Source organism: Hyperolius riggenbachi, chromosome 3 (genome assembly GCF_040937935.1).
Source record: "Hyperolius riggenbachi isolate aHypRig1 chromosome 3, aHypRig1.pri, whole genome shotgun sequence".
Taxonomy (NCBI): Eukaryota; Metazoa; Chordata; class Amphibia; order Anura; family Hyperoliidae; genus Hyperolius; species Hyperolius riggenbachi.
The window spans coordinates 377,236,402-377,258,588 of record NC_090648.1 but is presented as its reverse complement, the minus strand read 5'-3'; the positions used below and the strand labels follow the sequence as shown (position 1 = coordinate 377,258,588).

Genomic DNA, 22,187 nt, shown 5'->3' with positions numbered 1-22,187 from the left:
GAGAACATTGAGAACTAGTGACAAGTCCCACTGAGGGACCACCTTTTGTTTGAGAGGCGTTGATCTCTGAACTGCCCGAAAAAAATCTTTGAGCAATTTTTCCTGTGCTAAGGGTCTGTCTGAGAGAACTGATAGAGCCGAACACTGCACCTTCAAAGTACTTAAGGCCAAGTTCATTTCAAGGCCCTCCTGTAAGAAATCGAGAACAGTCCCGGTCTCATTTTGATTCCGACTATGTGTAGTACACCAAGATGTATACACCTTCCAAACTTTTCTATAGATCTTGTGAGTGATCGGTTTTCTGCACTTTAATAAGGTGTCAATGGTTTTGTCTGAAACTCCCTTACTCCTTAAAATCATCCATTTAGGATCCAGGCCGCCAGATTGAAAAGTTCCGGCTTGGGATGAAAAAGCGGTCCCTGACATAGAAGGTCTGGCCTGACTGGAAGATTCAGAGGAGTTTGAACTGACAACCGTAGTAGAGTGGAAAACCAGACTCTTTTGGGCCACACAGGAGCTATGAGTATGAGACTTACTTTTTCTCTTTGAAGTTTGTCCAAGACATGAGGAATTAATTTGAGGGGTGGATATGCATATCCCAGATTGAACGTCCATGAGAGAGAGCGCGTCCAACCCCAGAGAACTCGCATTTCTGTGAAGAGAAGAATATTGAGGAATCTTGGTTTTGACTGGTGAGGCAAAAAGATCGATGTCTGGGACACCCAATCTTCCTGTGACCCAGAGAAAAACCTCCTGGTTTAGATTCCACTCGGCATGGTCGATTTCGTGGCGGCTCAAAAAGTCCGCCTCGATATTGAGAGACCCCTTCACATGAATGACCTCGATTGTCAAAAGATTGGCCTCTGCCCAAATAAAAATTTCCGTTGCCAGACGAGAAAGACTCAGAGATCTGGTCCCCCCCTGTCTGTTGAGATATGCCACTGTCGAAATATTGTCCGAGAAAATCAGGACATGATTGAGTCGAATCAAGTCCTGAAAAGCCAGAAGCGCCTCTTTCACTGCTGAGAGTTCTCTGAAGTTGGAAGATTTTTTGGCCATCAACCTGGACCACCTCCCCTGGGAATGTTGGCCCATCGTCGTCGCCCCCCAATCCCAGGCACTGGCGTCCGTGTGCATTCTTATAGGGTCTATCTGTTTCCATACTCTGCCCTGTGTCAGATTCCGTGGATGAAGCCACCAGTGAAAACTTTCTTTCACCTGCGCTGGCACCTGAACCTGCGAGTCCAAAGACTCCTGGGTCTTGTCCCATACCTTCAATAACCAGCTTTGGAGAACTCGAGAGTGAAAATGAGCCCAAGTTACTGCCGGTATGGATGCTGTCATGAGACCTAAAATCCTCATAACTTCTCTTATTGCCCCCTTCTGAAGTAGGAGTAACTCCCTGAACCCCCCTTGTAATTTCTCTACTTTCCCCGGAGTCAGAAAAATCCTCTCCTGCATGGAATCGATCACATACCCCAGAAACACAATCGACTGAGAGGGTTCCAAATTTGACTTGGGGTAGTTTATGATCCATCCCATCCGAGAGAGAACCCCCATGACCATGTCTCTGGGGCTCTGAGGTCCGTCTCTGTTTTGGAAACAATAAGCAGATCGTCCAGGTAGGGAATAATGCTTACCCCCTGATTCCTTAACACCTTCATTATTTCTGCTAGTACCTTTGTGAAGATAGGCGGGGCTGACGCTATTCCAAATGGCAGGGCCTGAAACTGGTAATGACACGTCCGATCCCTCATTCGAATTGCAAACCTGAGAAATTTCTGATGAGACTTTGCAATCGGAATGTGGAGGTAAGCGTCCTGTAAATCTATTGACGCGAAATATTCGCCCCCTTGAAGAAGTGCCCTCACTGAAAAAATGTTTTCCATTCTGAATTTTCTGTAAACTAAAAAGGGGTTCAGAGACTTTAAATTTAGAATGAATCTGAATTCCCCGTTGGTTTTGGTCACCAAAAAAACATGGGAGTAGTAACCCTCAAACTTCTGACTTTGAGGTACTGGAATGATCACTTCCTTTGCAATCAGTTTCTGTATCTCTGTAAGAAGGCCCTGAGCCTTGCTCGGATCCTTTGGAAATTTGTTTACAAATACTCTGGGTGGAGGAGGAACAAAAAATTGTGGACGATACCCGTCTTTTATAATCTTTAAAATAAATGGATCGGGATTGATTTTTTCCCAGTGGGACAGAAAATAAAGAAGTCTCCCCCCCCCCCCCCACCCGCAATTTGTCATTTACTCCCTTTAGGGTCGGTTGGTTTCGCAAGCGCAAATCCCCCGCGCCCTCTACCAGCTGGAAAGGACCATTTCCGCTGCTGGGCTGGCTGTTTGACCTGGCTCTGTGAAGGCTTCCTAAACAACCCTGGTTTATTAGCTTTAAATGATTTGCGTTTGTTAGGAAATTGCTTCCCCTTCTCTGCAGACCTAGAAAGAATATTATCCAATTCTTTCCCAAATAATAAATTACCCTCAAAGGGAACTGCACATAATTTATTTTTAAAAGTCAAATCTCCATCCCAGGTCTTGAGCCAGAGAGCCCTTCGCGCAGAATTAACTAAAGCGGTAGTACGTGCAGAAATGCGCACAAGCTCCACCGCTGCATCCGCTAAAAAGGCTACCGACTTCAAGACCACCGGAAGAGACTTAACATAAGTATTCAAATCCGAACCTGTTTTCACATGAGAAATTAAATTGTCCATCCAAACCCGTAAATTACGGGAAATGCAGGTGGCGGCCACACCTGGTATAAACGCAAAAGAAGCGGATTCCCGGGCCTTCTTTAATAGAAGATCTATTTTCTTGTCCATAGCATCTTTTAATAACCCTGCGTCCTGAAAAGAGAGGTCCGCGTTTTTAGAATATTTAGACAAGGCCGCGTCTAATCTTGGACATTTAGTAAATTCATCAATGTCAGAAGCAGAAAAAGGAAATTTCCTTTTGGCAGATTTGGTAATGAATAATTTGCGCTCCGGCTCCTGCCATTGTGACTTTATAATGTCCTTAAGAGATTGATGGAAAGGAAACACCCTACCCGATTGTTGGGCCAAACCTGAATAAACTTCGTCCTGAGCTGTAAGCTCTTTTTAAACCTCAGGAATCTGTTCAGTGGAATAAACTGCTTTTAGTAATTCACTTGTTTCTTCAGTACTAAAAAGGAACCTGGCTGCCTTCTTTAAATCGCTATCGGACTCCTCCTCAGAAGGAGCATTCTCCCCCTCTTCCATGTCTGACACATCTCCTCTACCCTCCAAATCCTCCTCCTCCTCCCCCTCTTCCCCTAAGAGATCTACATTTAATGCCCCCTGAACCGGATCGAAGACCGGGACAGAAAGGTTAACAGGAGGATCAATGGGTACTGTCGAGGGACCTGAAGCTGAAGAGGGACCTGGTATAGTATAGTCAGAAAAGAGAGATTCTTTAAATTTTCCAAGAGTCTCATCCATATCTTTTTTAACAGATCGCATAATATTTTTAAAAATGGAAGAGGATTCTGCAGAAATGACTGCATCTATACATGACTGACAAAGTGCTTTAGTATAACTAGCTGAGAGCTTAGCTAAACACTGACAGCATTTTTTTGATCTGGATCTAGAACTAGAGGAAGAAGACCCAGACTCCACTCTAGCCTGCATAAACAAGGAAAGAGAGAGAGAAAAAAAAACACATACAACCCAGTTAATAACTCATCATGACTTCCGGTTCCAGCGCCCGCATGGTGGAAGGGTGAGAGCGGAGCTCCGGCCATCAGCCGCACATCCAGACCTGCTGCTTCAGCTAAAACCCGCCGCCAGCATCCAAAGTGCCACGCAAAGCGAGGCAAGACACCCGGGCACAGAGCGCGCCTACAGATGGATCGCTACCTGACGCGACAAGGCAACAAACAGCAGCGCCAGCGACAAGAGGAGGAAGCACCCAAAATGGCGGGTAGGAAATCTGCGCGCAAAGCCGCACAGCAGACAGAGGAAGGCGAGCTACAAAGTAACTACACTAGCTCAGAAGGGGAATCGGACGGAGACTCAAGGAGAGGAGGTACTAATGTGCGCATTAACTATAAGAAACTAGCGGAGGAGGTAGGGAAAGCCCTCGCACCAGAATTGCAGGCCACAATACAGGAGACCATCAGGCAGGCAATGCAGGGCATAAAAAAAGATCTCCAGCAACAAGCTAAGCGGCTTAAAGAGGCAGAACAGAGAGTGGGGCAGTGCGAAGATGAACTACATGCAGCCAACATCAAAATTGACACCTTGCTCAAAGACAACGCTACAGCACACTTCAGAATTGAGGATCTAGAGAACAGATCCAGGAGAAACAACATAAGAATAATTGGCCTTTCTGAAGATATCCCTGCCTTGCAACTTTCTGAAATATGTGCAAAAGAAATACCTGAAGCCTTAGGCCTACCAGCGCCATTGAAGGTGGAGAGAGCACACAGGGTGGAGCCACTACGCACAAACCAAAAACGCGCCCTGCCGAGAATGGTAATGGTCCGCTACTTAGATTTCGCGGATAAAGCAAATCTTATGACTGCATATCGCAACAGATCTCAAGACCTGGAGCTAAGAGAATGCACCCTGAGACTCTTTAATGACTATTCTGCTGAGGTCTCCAAGAAAAGACAGGCTTTTGTTTCCTCCTGCAATACACTTAACAGCAGGGGAATCAAATTTATGCTGCTGTACCCCGCAACTATGCGCATAACAAATCAGCATGGCAAGCAGCACACTTTTGATACCCCTGAGGAACTTAAGGACTACCTCTCAAAGCCTCAAACCTCTCCGAGCACATCTCCAAACAGGCGCACACCGTCGCCTGCAGCGAATTCCACCTGAGAAAAAATCTTTAGCTCACTTACAGCTAACAACAGGAACTTTGCTCTAACTACTACACAGACGGTCTGGACCGTGTAACTGGCTGTTACGGAGTCTCAAAGGAGAACCACCATCGGGGAAGAAGGGAAGTCCCCAAACGAGAAAAGTGACTCTTTCCCACGAAATGCTCATTGGGTTGTGAGTTATATTTGTTTTATGTTCCTCACTGTTGAGGACATTAGCTTTAAGAGTAAAAAGCAAGTTTTCAGGGAAGGGGATGATAGGAATTTAAGGGAAGGGATATTGGTCACACTGTGTAAGCTACATTTTAAAAAGAAAGGTCTCGCTGAAATGTTTAAATGGTATAAAATTCTTGCTATACATCATGCGTACTGCGTCACACCATCCGTGTAATATCATGGAACGTTAAAGGCCTGCATTCAGCAGGCAAACGCTCACGAATCCTAAATCATCTAAAAAGGTTATCCCCTGACGTTTGCTTACTTCAGGAGACGCACTTAAAGGGAACCTTAACTGCCGTGGAAAAATGAATTCACTTACCTGGGGGCTTTCCCAAGCCTCCTGCAGCCGTCCTGTGCCCGCGCCGGTCCTTCGGTGCCCTCCGGTCTGCCTCCGCCGCCAAGTTTCGTTTTCGGACGACTGCCAGTCGTCCTCGGGCCACTTCCGTATTCCTCGTCGTAAACTGCAGTAAAGCGCGTCCGCATGACGCGTTTGGCGTCATGCACATGACGCGTTTGGCGTCATGCGGACGCGCTTTACTGCAGTTTACGACGAGGAATGCGGAAGTGGCCCGAGGACGACTGGCAGTCGTCCGAAAACGAAACTTAGCGGCGGAGGGAGACCGGAGGGCACCGAAGGACCGGCGCGGGCACAGGACGGCTGCAGGAGGCTTGGGAAAGCCCCCAGGTAAGTGAATTTATTTTTCCACGGCAGTTAAGGTTCCCTTTAAAGGAAGAGAACGTTAATTATATGAAAAAAAAATGGGTAGGGGAAGTATACGGGGCGCCAGCTAGTAACAAGAAAGCGGGGGTGATGATTCTTGTCCATAATAATTTTCAGATGAAGGTATTAGAGTGTGACGCAGACCCGCATGGTAGATGGCTTTTCTTGAAATTTAGTACAGCTACAGAAACATTTAACTTGTGGAATATTTATGGTCCAAATGATAATAATCAGCAATTTTTCGACTCCTTGCTCTGTCGCCTTTCTAAAATTTCATCTCCTAATCTTATTGTAGGCGGTGACATGAACTCGGTTGCAAACATTAGAGAAGATAGGTCGGACAAAAACGTCCAAGTTAGATCACATGATAAGAGGATTGCCACGCTAATGACAGCCACCAACTTAATAGACACATGGCGGTTCTTGAATCCTACAGCCAGAGAGTACACACATTACTCTCACAGGCATAAAACCCACTCACGTATAGATATGTTTCTAATAAGAGATGCACTCTCTAGTAGATTGACTGAAGCTTCAATAAAAGATATGATCATATCCGATCATGCACCAATTAACTTAGCAATATCTGATATTTTACCTAAAGGGGACGCATTTATTTGGCGATTTCCATCGCAGCTATATGGCGACGAAAGCTTTATGGGTCTACTTAAGAGTTGGTGGCTGGAATACCAGGAGGATAATATTTTACATAAGGACAACCCTATTCTTTTGTGGGAAACATCCAAAGCAGTCCTTAGGGGCAAGATAATGGCCTACCTGAAAAAGAAAAAAACCGAGGCAAACGATCATTATAAGGCAGCAGTTTTATCAGTAAGAACAGCATACACTAAATATAGGAAAGATCCGTCGGTTACAAATAGAAAGGCATGGATAGCTAGTAAACTAAATTGTGACACATGGCTTAGAGTCAGGGAGGAAGCAAATAGACCATTTCGGCAGCTTCAATACTACAAACATGGAGAGAAAATTGGCAGACTTTTGGCCTCCTTGGCAAAAAAAACCCTATCAAATCGTAAGCCCATACTAGTGAGAGACAAAAGGGGAGTGCTTGTACACCATCCGGCAGAAGTGTGTGACACTTTTGCTGATTACTACCAGCAACTGTATTCTTCTAAATCCCCCCCACTAACAGAGATTCACAAACTACTACAAAAAATACCACTTAAAAAATTAACAGAGGATGAGCTAGAACTATTAAATGCAGATGTCACCCTTCATGAGGTAAAAACTGCCATTACCTCTCTTGCACTGGGGAAGGCCCCGGGACCCGATGGCCTTTCCTCCGAGTATTTTAAAATCCTTAAAGAAGAAGTATCACCTATTCTGGTCCAAGTTTTTAATAAAATCCTTTCAAAAGGGGAATTCCCGTCAACAGGACACTTAGCACATATCAAGGTAATTCCCAAAGAGGGAAGGGACACTGAAGAAGTAGGCTCCTTTCGTCCTATCTCCCTGATTGATCTGGACGTTAAACTTTTATCCAAAATATTAGCTAATCGCCTAGCGGATATTATGCCAAGGTTAATACATCCAGACCAGGTAGGCTTTACGAGACAACGTTCGGGGGTAACGAATATCAGAAAGGTAATCACTGTCCTCGAACAGGTGAGGGCCTATCCCCTGACCCATAAAACAGCAGCCTTACTCAGCATAGACGCGGAAAAGGCTTTTGACCAAATAGAATGGGACTGGTTATTTGAAGTTTTAAGAACCCAGGGGTTCCAGGGCCACTTTATGAATGCCTTAAAAGCCATGTACTTGAGACCAAGGGCCCAAGTGGCATTGCCAGGTTTTTTGTCTAAATACATAAATTTGAAGAGAGGCACAAGGCAGGGCTGCCCATTGTCTCCACTGCTCTTTAATTTAGCCCTGGAACCACTGGCCATTCTTCTGCGGAAAAGACTCGAAGGGATAAAAATAGGGGAAAGGTTGGTCCAACAGGCAATGTTTGCTGATGACATTTTACTATTCCTATCTGACCCGAATACCCAAGTCCCAATAGCATTAGACACTATTAGAGAGGTGGGTTCATGCTCTGGATTTGTAATCAATCAAAGCAAAAGTGAACTGTTACCACTGTCAACTAAGGCGGATACGGCTAGCTGGATGCAACTGGGAGTTAAATTAAATCCCCACGTCATCAAATACTTGGGGATAAACATCGCCAGGGATCCTACCCAATTATATAATCTTAACCACACCCCTTTAATTCGCAACATCAAAGCCCAACTGGAAAGATGGCATAATCTCCCTTTGGGCTTTGCAGGGAGGGTAGCTTTAATAAAAATGGTTTCCATGGGCAAACTACTATACCCCCTTCAGACGCTCCCGCTTCTTCTTAAACATAAAGACATTAACGACATCAACACAGCCTGGACCAAATTTATTTGGCATGGGAAAAAATCGAGGGTAGCCAGACCCAAATTGTCTCTCCCCAAAATTTTGGGAGGTTTAAATCTCCCTTCCATAAGAGACTATAATTTAGCTTCCTTGCTCCGCCACTCCCACGATTGGGTAACTACAAAGGAACACTACTCAAACACAAACCTGGAACAGGAACAGGCACTCCCCTGGTCTCTCACAGGAATTCTTCACGCGAGCCTGAAACAGCTTCCTCCTAGACTAAGGAATAACATAATCTTTAGAGACACTGCTGCAACCTGGAAGGCAGTTAGGAAAAAGTGTAAACTCCCCTACAAAATATCCAAGTACCTACCAATCTGGGGCAACCCCAACTTTCCTGCTAGCATACAACAAAAACAGTTTGCTAAATGGGACGACAGAGGCCTACAAAATTTAGGAAATATGTTTAACATACAAGAAGGGAGGTGGCTATCTTTTGCTGAGCTAAGAGCAAAGTATAATTTGCACTCTGGAGATTTTCTGCCATATACACAAATTCGCTCACTAGTGAGCAGAAACCTACGTACACAGACCCCTATTATCTTACCTACAAACTTTGATCATATCTTAAAACCAGGAGTAGCTGAAAGATCACTAGCTGATTTCTACTTGGCAATCAGAGAGATAGACAGTCAAAAGATAGCCACTAATGCAATGAGGAAATGGGATGATATCTTACAGGAACAAAACGTAGGAGATCGAATCCTAGAAGGGAATATGGTGGTTAGAAAAGTAATTACAGATGAGAAATGGAGAGCTTCCCACTTATTTATACATAGAGGTAAATACGCTTTTAACATTAAGTACAAAACACCACCCAGTGGGTATATCCCTCAATGCCCAAAATGTGCACTTAAAAATGCTGACCTCTATCACTGCATGTGGTCTTGTTCGAAAATTTAAACGTTTTGGGATAAGGTTTTCAAATATGCAAACAAAATGTGCAAGAAAAAGCTGGATAAAACATATATGTTATCGCTTTTCAACTACTATAGATCCCCAGCAAACTCCACCGTTAGCCCTCCATCTAACCTATATCATATCATCATGATAGCCGCGAGAAGATCCATTATGTGTAAGTGGCTAGAATCTACACCCCCGGACATCCTTTCAGTGCACAAGGAACTTCTTTACATTTTCAATATGGAGCACCTAGCTACTCTCCAGGCCAAAGAACTGAAAACTAAAAACTTTTTTAAAATCTGGAGGAACTTTGTGCTCAACCAATTCTCGCATCAGCAAATCACAACTCTAATGAGAGACTTTGTACTAACTTCTTGGTACTGCCTGGAAGACTTAAGTGGAACTCTGGGAATCCTCAAAGTAGTGGGATGTCAGTGACAACAAATACAGTGGAGGAATTTATATTGACATCAGTACAGTACGCAATTAACCTAGTGACACAGTGTGACCAAGGGTGGGGGGTGGAGAGGGGGGGGGGGGAGGGAGGGAGGACACTAGAGGACATGTACATGAAACCTTGTGATATAACAAATGTTATTATGGTTATCACTTCTGCTTAAGGTCAAGTGTCATGTCAAAAACCAAATAAAAATTGTTTAAAAAAAAAAAAAAAAAAAAAAAAAAAAAACTCATCATAATAGATCAACTGGAAGTATGAAAGGGAGAGTACTCTCCCACTTACCACACCATCCGTCTGCTGAGGCTTAGTGTCAGAAGCTGCAGCCTTCGAGGAGGCAGTGGGAACAGAAGTGCCTTGACCTGTTGCTGGAACAGTGGCAGCGGTGGTAGCGGCGGCGGTGGCAGCAGCATTCCGATTCTGTCCCTCCATCTTGCCGCCGCCCGCACGCCCCAGAAGCGCTTAAATGAGGAACTTCCTTGCGCCTTCCGGTCCGCCTCCTCTGACGTCACCGGAAGTGACCTAAGCGCGCCGGCCAATAAATCCAAAGGAAGTGGCTCGCGCAGGAGGAAGGCGGAAGCTGAACAGCCCAATTCCACCCGTGGGCGTTCAGCAGTGATGGCGGCAGCCTGCGCTACAGGGACTCTCTCCTTCCTCCTGAGACTCACCCCGCAAACACAGGTACAACCGCCGGATTAAAACACTCACCCTCCGGTGAGGATATAAAAATAACAAATGGGAGCTGCATGTCCGTGTGTTCCTCGGGCAGAAACACAAATAAAACTGAGGATGAAGGGAGGGCGGGAGCTTTTATACTTGTTCTTGTGTTTCCCCAGGATTGGGCAGGGACCAATCCTCCAGAGGGTGTCCCAGCTGATGAATGGGAGAAATACATGTATAGCCAGGAGGCCACGTGTGTGTGTGTGTGTGTGTGTGTGTGTGTGAGTGAGTGAGTGAGTGAGTGAGTGAGTGAGTGAGTGAGTGAGTGAGTGAGTGAGTGAGTGAGTGAGTGAGTGAGTGAGTGAGAGTGTGTGTGTGTGTGTGTGCCCACCAAATGATGTCATTCAGTTACCTGCCCAAATGATGCAGATCCATTTCCACCAGATCCAGTCTGCCCCGGCTTCTGACCCACAGACATCGTTACCTCTGTTCAGCCCTAACAATAGGCACAGAAAGGGAAAAAGTAATGAGACAAACACTGCAATTGGAAAGTATTCAGACTCTTTAGTACTGTACTTTGCTGCCTGATGCCGAACTTCTTTAGAGTAAAGAGGTGAAAAACTGATGAGATAAACAATTTTATCTATCATCATTCTCCTAAAATGATTTATTTTTTTAAGATATCCCACAGTTTTCATTTATATTTAAATCTACTTAAGTTTTTACTGTTTCAAAGTCTCTGCTCAATGACTGAAGTATGCCAGAGCTAAAATCTATGAACCGATGACCCTTTATCATCTCTTTCCTGTTCTCAGAAGCTATTTTCAGCCATGGCTTCTGAGAGCAGCGAGGGTTAAACTATAGTATGACTATGTCTGACTGGTCGGAAACTGTCAGTTGCATTCCTGAGGTTTATCTCTTTCATGAAGAAAAAATAAATAAATAACATAGCTTTTTGTGTGCTTGGCAATGTACATATGCACGTCTATCTCATCATGTCAACCTTGGTATCCCTTTAAAAAGAGATTCCAACTTTATTAAAGGGAGCCTGAACTGAAAAACTAATTTCTGAACTTACCTGGGGCTTCCTCTACTCCTGTAGTCCGTGAGGTCCCTCTGCATCCTCTGGGTCCCCCTCCATTCTCCTGCTGGCGGCTCCGCGCTCCCACCATCGGGAGTGCTCTGCACATGCACAGTTCACTCTTTCGAAAACGCATGAGCAGAACACTCCTGTGGATGGGAGCGCACTGGAGATGATTGCATGGCAGGGACACAAAGGGACCTCTCGGACTTTGAGTGAAGGGCTGGAGGAAGCCCAATGTAGGTTCAGAAATGTGTTTTTCAGGTCAGTTCAGGTTCCCTTTAACCTCCCCGGCGTTCTATTGAGATCGCCAGGGAGGCTGCGGGAGGGTTTTTTTTTAATTAAAAAAAAACTATTTCATGCAGCCAACTGAAAGTTGGCTGCATGAAAGCCCACTAGAGGGCGCTCCGGAGGCGTTCTTCCGATCGCCTCCGGCGCCCAGAATAAACAAGGAAGGCCGCAATGAGCAGCCTTCCTTGTTTGGCTTTCCTCGTCGCCATGGCGACGAGCGGAGTGACGTCATGGACGTCAGCCGACGTCCTGACGTCAGCCGCCTCCGATCCAGCCCTTAGCGCTGGCCGGAACTGATTGGTCCGGCTGCGCAGGGCTCGGGCGGCTGGGGGGACCCTCTTTCGCCGCTGCTCGCGGCGGATCGCCGCAGAGCGGCGGCGATCAGGCAGCACACGCGGCTGGCAAAGTGCCGGCTGCGTGTGCTGCTTTTTATTTGAAGAAAATCGTCCCAGCAGGGCCTGAGCGGCAGCCTCCGGCGGTGATGGACGAGCTGAGCTCGTCCATACCGCTCAGGAGGTTAAGAAAAATTCAGTGGTTTTTAGTTTAGCCCTACATACTGAAAATATTAATGGCAAATTAAAGGGAACCTAAAATGAGAAGGATATGGATTTTTCCTTTTAAAATAATACCAGTTGTCTGACTCTCCTGCTGATCCAGTGTCTCTAATACTTTTAGCCACAGCCCCTGAACAAGTATGCAGACCAGGTTCTCTAAGGGCTCGTTTCCACTATTGCGGTGCAGAATCGCCTGGATTCCACCGCTGTTGAAATTCCATGAATTAGCATGCGGATGCGATTTTTTGCGCGTTTTTTGCCGCGAATTCGCATGCGAATTCGCATAGGTGAGGGTATATGCGAAATTAACCATGTCACTGCCTGTTTGAATTACATTGGTACCTATGCGAATTCGCATGCGAATTCGCATGAAAATTCGCATACCATAGCCGCATGCGAATTTCCTATTAAATACATTAGCGGCGATTCGCATGCATTCCACTCGCAGGCGAATTCGTTGGCTCTTTTGTGCGTTTTTTTACCGCTGAAAAAAACGCACCTCAACAACGCTACAGTGGAAACAGGCCCATCCACTTGCATTACATGTGCGAATCTGCATGCGTTGGACGCATGCAGATTCGCGATAGTGGAAACGAGCCCTAACTGAAGTCAGACTGGATTAGCTGAATGCTTGTTTCAGGTGAGTGATTCAGCCACTACTGCTGTCAAAGAGATCAACAGTACTGCCAGGCAACTGGTATTGTTTAAATGAAACATCCATATCCCTCTCAGTTTAGGTTCCCTTTAAGGCTGTTTCCACGTGTAGTGATTTGCTATGGTTTCCCACAAGCCTACTGAAATCAATAGACTGCTTCAATTAGGTTTAGAACATACATGTCAACCTCTGGACCACAGTTGCATAAAATTTGGCCCACAACTGGTTTGACCAATTTGCAGTATGTTTGTTCCACGAGCACCAAGCCTATTTGGCTAGAGGAACCTAGAGCTGGAATGATGGGACAACCGGATGGTTTGAGAAGCGTCAGGACTATCCAAATGATTCCTATTGCTGAGGTAAGCATATGTTTTCACTTTATTTTGCTTCATTTACACTTAGAAAAGACAGGTGCGAACTGGTTTATTTACCTGGGGCATCCTCCAGCCCCTGGCAGCCTTAATGTCCCTTGCCGCAGCTCCGGTGTCCTGAGATTCCCTCCGTTGCAGATGCCAACCTCGCCAAGTTGGTAACTTCTGCACCTGCGCACGGCCACTCACGATCGCAGGGTCTGGAGTGTTCTGCACAGGCGCAGTACTTCTACACCTGCGCAGAATGCTCCAGGCCACGTGAGCATGATCACAAGCAGTGCAGACGCGCTCACACACAGAAGATACCGTCCTGGTGAGGTCGGCATTTGTAACAGAGGGGATCCTGGGACACTAGAACTGTGGCGAGGGACAGATAGGCTGCCAGGGGCTGGAGGAAGCCCCAGGTAAATAGATCTGGGTTTATTTGGAGCTCACACCTGACCTTTAAGCAGGAATTAGGAAAACCAATACCGCAAAGCGGTTGCCCTGCGCTTTGCAGTATTGGTTTTAACCCTGCAAACTTTGGTATGCAAATGCATATTTGCATGAGCTATGTCTCGTGAGTAGCCAATTAGGCCAAATTTGCAAAGCCAGATTTGTCAGGTGTTACTTGGTTTGATGCACACATCAATTCTCTATAAAGTGTAGTGTTTCATTTCTATCCCCCTTTGGAGGCGGATGGTGGATGGCTTGTTCTAGGACAGTGATGGCTAACCTTGGCACTCCAGCTGTGACAAAACTACAAACCCCACCATGCCTCGGCCTTCCCGAGTCTTCCTCAGAGCTATCACAGTATTGCAATGCCTCATGGGACTTGTAGTTCCACCACAGCTGGAGTGCCAAGGTTAGCCATCACTGTTCTAGGAGGTGAGAGCCCTGGAGCGAGCTGCCTGTCCTCCTCCTCCCCCCCCCCTCCCCCCCTTGGAGTTTTGTGTGAAAGCCAGCTCTGAGCTCCATAGCTTGGAGTGGCCCATGCTTAACTCCTTCCTCATGTGTTTGCTCCAAAGTCGCGCTCATGTAGCAGAACGCAATGGACATTAAGGTAAGTGCCTGTTTTTAAATTTTGGGAGGCAGGTGCGGGCGGCTCTTCCCGGCGCTGCCACGCTTGGGGGGGGGGGTCGCCTGCACCTTCCCCTCCGGGATGCCGCTGTGGTTTTCAGGCAGTGAGAGAGCTTGGGACCCCGCGGCACCCCGGTTGTATGGGAGCATTGGGAAGCCTCCACGTTGCGCTCCTGGATAGTGCAAATGTAGCATGAACTAATTCCCATGAACTAATTCCCGCAGGTCAACCGCTTTGCGGTATTGGTTTTAACCCTGCAAACTTTGGCATGCGCTATGTCTCGCGAGTAGCCAATTAGGCCAAATTTGCAAAGCCAGATTTGTCAGGTGTTACTTGGTTTGATGCACACAAATTCTCTATTAAGTGAAATCTTGGCTAATATCTACTGTCACAATACTGGCGTCAGACCAGGTAGAAAAGTAATATCTAGGCACTAGTACGGTTGAGGTTAGCAATTGCGAAAGTCCATAGGAAAATTCCATTAAAGGACCACAATCGCGAAAAAAGTAGGCAGTTAAAATCTGACAGAACCGACAGGTTTTGGGCAAGTCCATCTCCTCATGGGGGATTCTCACACAGGGCTCACACTTCTCTTTCAGTTTCCTACACTTTATAGCAGCTAATGTAATTAATAGAGAATTATTAATGTAATTAATAGAGAAAACTGACAAATTGCGTAATATGTCAGTTTTTTTTCTGCACCTGAAATCTGCAAGTACATTTCTTCCAGAGTAAAATGAGCCATAAATTACTTTTCTCCTATGTTCCTGCCACTTACAATAAGAAATAGAAATCTGACATTACTGACAGATTTTGGACCAGCCCATCTTCTCATATGGGGGGGTTCTCAGGGTTCTCTTTATTTTTAAAAGCACTTAGTAAATGGCAGTTGCTCCGTCCAACTGCCAAAATACTGTATAGCGAGCAGGGAGGCTGGCCAGCATCTTTGTATTAATCCTTTTCAGGGAATGTCTTTATAAAGAATAAAGGCCATGATGAGAATCCCCTATGGAGAGATGGACTAGCCCAAAACCTGTCGGTAGGCCTTAACGATTTTAGGAAAAGATTGAATCGCACGATTTCTGTCAAAAATTGCGATTTCGATTCGATTCACGATTTTCTTCAAATCCAGCTTTAGCACTAAATTCACAATGTACACAGTAACATTTACAAACATGCAGTGACAGAAAATAACATCATACTATCAAATTGGTAGTATAATGTCATTGGCTGTCATGTTCGTAAACCTTACTGCATTATGTAAATTTAAGGTAAGAGACTAGAGGAAAAAAGGTGGAGATTAGGGAACGCGTGATCACAACGTGATTGCCGCAAGACTACAGGCGGCAGGCCCTAACACAACAGAACCACAAATATAATAATATATATATATATATATATATATATATATATATATATATATATATATATATATATATATATATATATATATATATATATATATATATATATATCATATTCTGTGTGTATGCAAGATGATGTGTGCTGGGCAGTGTGGGCACTGTGCATTTGAGCTGAGGTGACTGAGCTGGACTGTGATATACTTTACTGTATACACAGTCCAGCTCAGTCACCTCAGCTCAAATGCACAGTGCCCACACTGCCGAGCACACATCATCTTGCATACACACAGAGTGGATGAAGCACATACAGGGTGTCAGCATGATCTAACTGATGTACAAACTCTTGCCTGACTGTACTGCCGCCCGCCCAGCTGATAACGCGCTAGGCTAGGCGGAGGGAAACAGAGCGAGAGCCTGTGGGCGGAGTTTGCCGCCCGCCCAGCTGATGAAGTATTAGGCTGGGCGGAGCGAAAAAGAGAGTGAGCCTGCTGCGGCCGCCCGCCCTCCCAGCCAATGACGTGCTTGGCAAGGTGGAGGGTGATGACGTAGGCGGTGGAGGTGGCCGCAAGGAAGGAGATAGTGAGAGCCGCTAAGTCGCCGCTACGGAGCAGCAAGCGGGAGATAGACTGCCGGCCTGAGATGGTACACTGCTGCACAGCAGGAGGGGAAATCGTGAGAAATCACTGTAAACAAGAAGCAGATTCGGGCACCATCCGTCATTCAGCTCATTTATTAAAACAGCTTGTGCAATATGAGATGTCAAATGGATATCACCTGATTCTCATGACGATACTGTGCAGGATGGAGTGGAGGTGGGTGCTCAGGGTTGCAGAAGGGTCGGCGAAGGCCGTTTCGCGTCCACCAGGACGCTTGGTCACGCTGCGTTCCACAACGTGCGTGACCAAGCGTCCTGGTGGACGCGAAACGGCCGTCGCCGACCCTTCTGCAACCTTGAGCACCCACCTCCACTCCATCCTGCACAGTATCGTCATGAGAATCAGGTGATATCCATTTGACATCTCATATTGCACAAGCTGTTTTAATAAATGAGCTGAATGACGGATGGTGCCCGAATCTGCTTCTTGTTTACAGTGAATTCATGCAATGCTTCCTTCCTACTACGTTTACAGGGCACACGTCAGTGGCTGAATTTGTATAGTGCAAGTGATTGACTGTGCGAGAAGTTTTGGCCCAGTGTCATTCAACCCACTGAACTTTCCTGGATTGTCAGGAGTGCCACACTTGCTTTTCTTGGATCACAGTCTATAAATCGTGAGAAATCGCCACGTTCGCGATCACAGAATCGTCATTTTCGTGATCGCGATTTCGGTCTAAAAACGATAAATCGTTCAGGCCTACCTGTCGGTAATGTCCGATTTCTACTACCTCCTGTAAGTGACAGCGGCTTAGGAGAGAAGTAATTTTTGGCTCATTTTACTCTGGGAGAAATGTACTCATCTGTATGTGTTTTAAATTTTAAGATTTTTGCGACAGTTCCTCTTGAAAGCCGACAACTGTGACCCCTGCCTCCGGTTTTTCTTTGTTTTCAACAGCATTTCCAGAACAGCAGTTTAACTGCCAAAACCGTAAGATACCAGCCAGCCTCCCTAATAATTTTCACACTTTTTGTCGGTTAAGGTGGCCACACACACTATACAATTAAAAGATCCAATTTGATAATTACGATCGGTTGTCCCGAAAAATCAAGAGCTTTTCTTTGTTTTCGATTGGTAAATCCAAACGAATTTCCCATTTTTTTTTTAGATTTTTAGATATTGGACAAGTTGGAAATTTCAGAACAACTTTATCAAGAATTGTATGGTGTGTGATGGATTGTCAATTACTTGATGTACAATGCCAATCATTTTTTTCTGAGCTTTCAATTGTCTTATTCATGATTGGGGAAAAATTGAACATAGGTGTGTGGTACATTGGTCAGATTTTTGAATTGTTATATCAGTCAGAAAAATTGATTGCTATTCTTGAATTGAACAGATATTTAAAAAAAAAATTGTATGGTGTGTAGCCACCTAGACTTTGCAACTGTTGTTCAGGAAATGCTGTTGAAAACAAAGAAACCCCGAGAATCCCCCATGAGGAGATGGACTGGCCTAAAACCTGTCGGTTCTGTCAGATTTTAACTGCCTACTTTTTTTGCGATAGTGGTCCTTTAAGGCCCTCTTGTACTGCTAGGTTTCAGATTGGTTGTAAAAATAATACACCCACAGCCAATTAGAATGCATCAAGTTGTAGATGTTGCTGTGATTGGGGAACTGTTCCCTATGGTGCTTTTTCGCTGGCTCTCCTCAATCATACCAGCTCATTTATATTGTTTACCTGTTGTACCACAAACTGTATAGTGTATAGATAGCATTACACTAATCTGTTTTGAATTAAAGCAAACCTGTGAGTTTTGAAAGGATAAAAAAAACAAAAGATACTACCTGAATCCAGATGCCATCACACCCCACTGGTTTTTCTTTTTTTTTTATTTAAAATTTATAATGTTTGATTTAATGTGGCAAGAGGGCCAAAGTCCCAACTGGGTCACAGCCAGATTAAATAAATGTAATGTAAATGTAACTTTGTAAATTAATTTTATAAATTTAAAAACAAGCAGCAGCAAGTGGTGAAAATGGGGCAGAAGGGTTCCCGAAGACACCTGGATTCAGGTAGTGTTTTTATTTTATAAGATGGCAGCGTGACTGCCGGAGGCAGGTAGGTGGCGCATCTTTGGGTGCATGAGGCAGGGAGGGGGGCACGTCTTTAGCAGCAACGGGAGTGCACTGGGTCTCCTAATTGCAGCAGAAGTGGCACTAGTCAACTTAAGGGGACCCAGCAGAAATCCTCATAGGGACCAGTTATTCAACTTAAGGGGACCCAGCAGAAATCCTCATAGGGACCAGTTATTCAACTTAAGGGGACCCAGCAGAAATCCTCATAGGGACCAATTCAATCACACCACCCTCTACAGCACAAAGCTTTGAGATTTGCCGAATAGTGTGAGAGTAGTTTACTACAACCTATTGGAAAACTAGCAGTTCGAAAGGGTGCTGTCCACCCAATCACATTAGCTTAATTTCCCTATGAGGTTTCCTGCTGAGACCTCTAAAGTAAACTAGCCAGCCCTGCTGAAGCCTCCCCTCTTGTTTGAATGAGGACAAGCCATAAATAATGGGGCACAGCACTCATTGGGGGCACCTACATACAGTGGAAGAAGGGCATCAGCGGGGCTAAAGTTGCAAGGCACCAGCAACAAAGGGTGGCCTAAAAAAAATAAAAATCCTCCTGAGCCCCATTGCCACTAGCGGACTCCATTCCCGCCCGCCCCGCCCCCCCCCCCCCCCCCCCCCCCCAGTCACCCCTGCAGAGTAAGCCACAGCCACTTGTGCACAAGTGGCTCCTGCTACTGTGCAGGCATGCCAGTGCTTGAAGAGGAGCATGGCCATGATCTTCCTGAGGGTCCCTGATGATAACGGGGACAGTAGTGAGGAGGACCCAAGAAGCCTTTATAGCAGTGATAGCTAAACTTGGCACTCCAGCTGTGACAAAACTACAAATCCCATCATGCCTCTGCCTCCCCGAGTTATGCTTAGAGCTGTTAGAGTATTGCAATGCCTCATGGGACTTGTAGTTCCCCCACAGCTGGAGTGCCAAGGTTAGCCATCACTGCTTTATAAGATCCAAAGACTTCCCTCTGCGTAGGTATTTGCTTTTTGACCACAACATGGGTTTACTATCAGTGGCGTAGCAATAGGGGGTGCAAAGGTTGCGACCACACCGGGGCCCACCCTTAACCACAGTATTAGGTTTGGTCCTGTGCTGGTAACCACTTCTATAGATGCTTTGAATAGTAATAATTAGCTGTTCCCCATCACCTTCTTGCAACTTTGGTACTGTGGTTTTATTTGGCAGGTTTTGGTGAGCTGTATCAATAGTCATGTATAGAGTGCTTGGGAGTGCCCAATGTAAAACTTGCACCAGGGCCCATAGCTCCGCCACTGTTTACTATAATTATAAATATAGGCTCTAACTCAGGCTTTCTCAACCAGGGTTCCCCGGAACTCCAGGGTTCCTGGACTACTCTGCAGGGGTTCCTTGGCATTTTCCCCATCGGGGGGGGGGGGGGGGAGTATAATAGAGCACATTATCTTGGGGTGCTGAAAAAATAAGCACTAAATTGGGGGTCAGAATAATAACCACATTCATGAAACGCACTAGGGTAAGGAGACAGTACAATAAGTGGCATTGTAATAAGGGGTAGTGAAATAAAAAGCCTCACCTACTTTTAAAGAGACACTGAAGCGAGACTAAATCTCGCTTCAGCTCTCATATATAGCAGGGGCACGTGTGCCCCTGCTAAAACCCCGCTATCCCGCGGCTAAACGGGGGTCCCTTCACCCCCAACCCACCCCCCGCAAAAGTTGGTCGCAAAGTTGGTCGTGGACTTTGCTTCCTGGAGGCAAGGGCTAACGGCCGCAGCCTTGCCTCCAGTCGCGTCTATCAGACGCACATCGCCGCCTCTCCCCCGCCCCTCTCAGTGAAGGAAGACTGAGAGGGGCGGGGGAGAGGCGGAGATACGCGCTGACAGACACGCGTGGGGCAGGGCCACGGCAGTTAGCCCTGCCCCAATGCGGAAGCGCTCCCCCGCATTACGAGGGGGATTTGGGGGGACAGGGACCCCCGTTAAGCCGCGGGATAGCGGCGTTTTAGCAGGGGCACACGTGCCCCTGCTATATATGAGGTCTGAAGCGAGATCTATTCTCGCTTCAGACTCTCTTTAAAGGAGTCATCAGGCAACACCAGGTCTACCCCTGCCCCCCCCTCCCCCCACTTACCCAGGGCTTCCTCCAGTGCCTTGCAGCTGACACGTCCCACGCCACAGCTCCACTCTCAGACGTCCGCTCAGGGTCCTTGTCAGTGCAGAGGGCGACCTCGAGGTTGTCTCTACTGCGCCTCTGTCAATTAAGCCCACGTTGTCCGCGGTGTACTGCACAGGAACAGAACGCCTGCGCAGTACATCGCGGACTTGATTAACAGCGGTGCTCACGCAGGCGCACTAGAGGAAGTCGCCCTCTTCACAGGCGGGGACCCCGGACCGGCAGCTGAGAGCGGAGCTGTGGCGTGTCAATTGCAAGGGGCTGGAGGAAGCCCCGGGTAAGTGGGGGGAGGGGGATTGCCTGATGACTCCTTTAAAGACCATGCCTCTTGCAAAATAAATGCAGGGGTTCCTTGAGAGATAAAATGTTTGTAGGGGTTCCTTGGGATTCAAAACTTATTTACAGGGTTTCTCCAGGGTACAAAGGTTGAGGAAGGCTGCTCTAACCAAACAATATTTTCTAATAAAACTCAAGCTGTTGGCTTTCGCTTGCCACATGAAAAGCAATAATCTCTTGTTGTATAATCAACAAGTTTTGAATGGAATTAAACGGTACAATACTCTACTGCTACCGTTGTATGATCAGAAATGTACACTGTCTCACCATCACCCACAGGACACTACAGACTAAGCAATAACAAGACGTCCCCAGACTCAACCAATCTAATGGAACAGAATAAGCTAAAGCCCCGGTATTCCCATACCTGCAGCCTTCTCTCTCTCCACACACCGGCACCGCCTCTCTCCACCCAAACTTCCCGCCTACCGCCGACAGCCAATAAGGGCACTGCAAGACTGCTCTGTTCGAGTTCCTTCCCTCCTGCCAATCGAACGCTGCTACAGCTTGTAGAGAGAGTCCCGCCTCCACCCACCAGACGGCGGCTTCATACTCTGTAGATGTTATACGCGGTGGAAGTGTGAGGCGTCTTTTTAGAGATATTCATTATCTCTTGCTGACATATGGGGAGCGTTGTATATCTCCGTAGTGATCATGTTTAGCGGAATCCGCTGATCTCTCTCAGAGATTCATATTTTATTGGGGGAACAGTCAGTAAATTATGAAGCCGGTGTAGTGAAAAATTTTGCTACCTATCATATTTTGCAACTTGACATAGAGGCCGCCGCCGCCATCTTTGTACTCCAGAGTATTGGAAGATGATTTTCCGACCGCAAAACTCTACTCCCTATTCCACGTAATAGCAAGCAACATTCACCCCTAAAACGCCCACGTAAGCAAACGGATCTAAAAGTTTTTTAATCCATATTAAGATGGTCTGGAAAAATAATTGACAACAGAGTTAATAAAAAACATTTCTGTCTCCACTTATTCTAGGTTTAAAAATTCTCCATGGAGTTCTAAAGTGTTAAATGTAATGAGCGATTTATGTAATTAACTGATGGATCTTGGGGCCCTTTTCCACTAACCACGATGCTCTTAAAAAATTGGATCGCCACGTTTTGCCCATTGCTAGTGCACTGTGATTTACATGTAAATCGTAATGCACTTTTCCATTACCGCATTTTGATTTTACGCAAGTTGCAATCGTCGGGCTGCACAAAATTGGAAGAGAATTGATGCCACAACATGGCAGCCTGGTCGATCTTTTGAACAATTTTAGGCTGAAATAGATAGAGTTTGCTGGCAAAATCTTGGTAGCAAGGACTTGACTGGGTGGACAGCAGTAACAGCATCCTGTCTA

General features: G+C 46.0%; 1 protein-coding gene across 1 annotated transcript in view; it reads right to left on the bottom strand.

Moving 5' to 3' along the window:
- The window catches only part of RAD52 (RAD52 homolog, DNA repair protein), a 110,609-nt gene extending 89,222 nt beyond the window's left edge, over positions 1 to 21,387 (bottom strand). Inside the window, exons 1-2 of the mRNA XM_068272890.1 lie at positions 21,192 to 21,387; positions 10,645 to 10,728 (exon numbers count right to left, since the gene is read on the bottom strand). Of these exons, the coding sequence (XP_068128991.1) occupies positions 10,645 to 10,710 (66 nt within the window). The 5' untranslated portion in view covers positions 10,711 to 10,728; positions 21,192 to 21,387. The remainder of the gene's footprint in view (positions 1 to 10,644; positions 10,729 to 21,191) is intronic.
- Between the last annotated feature and the right edge of the window lie 800 nt (positions 21,388 to 22,187).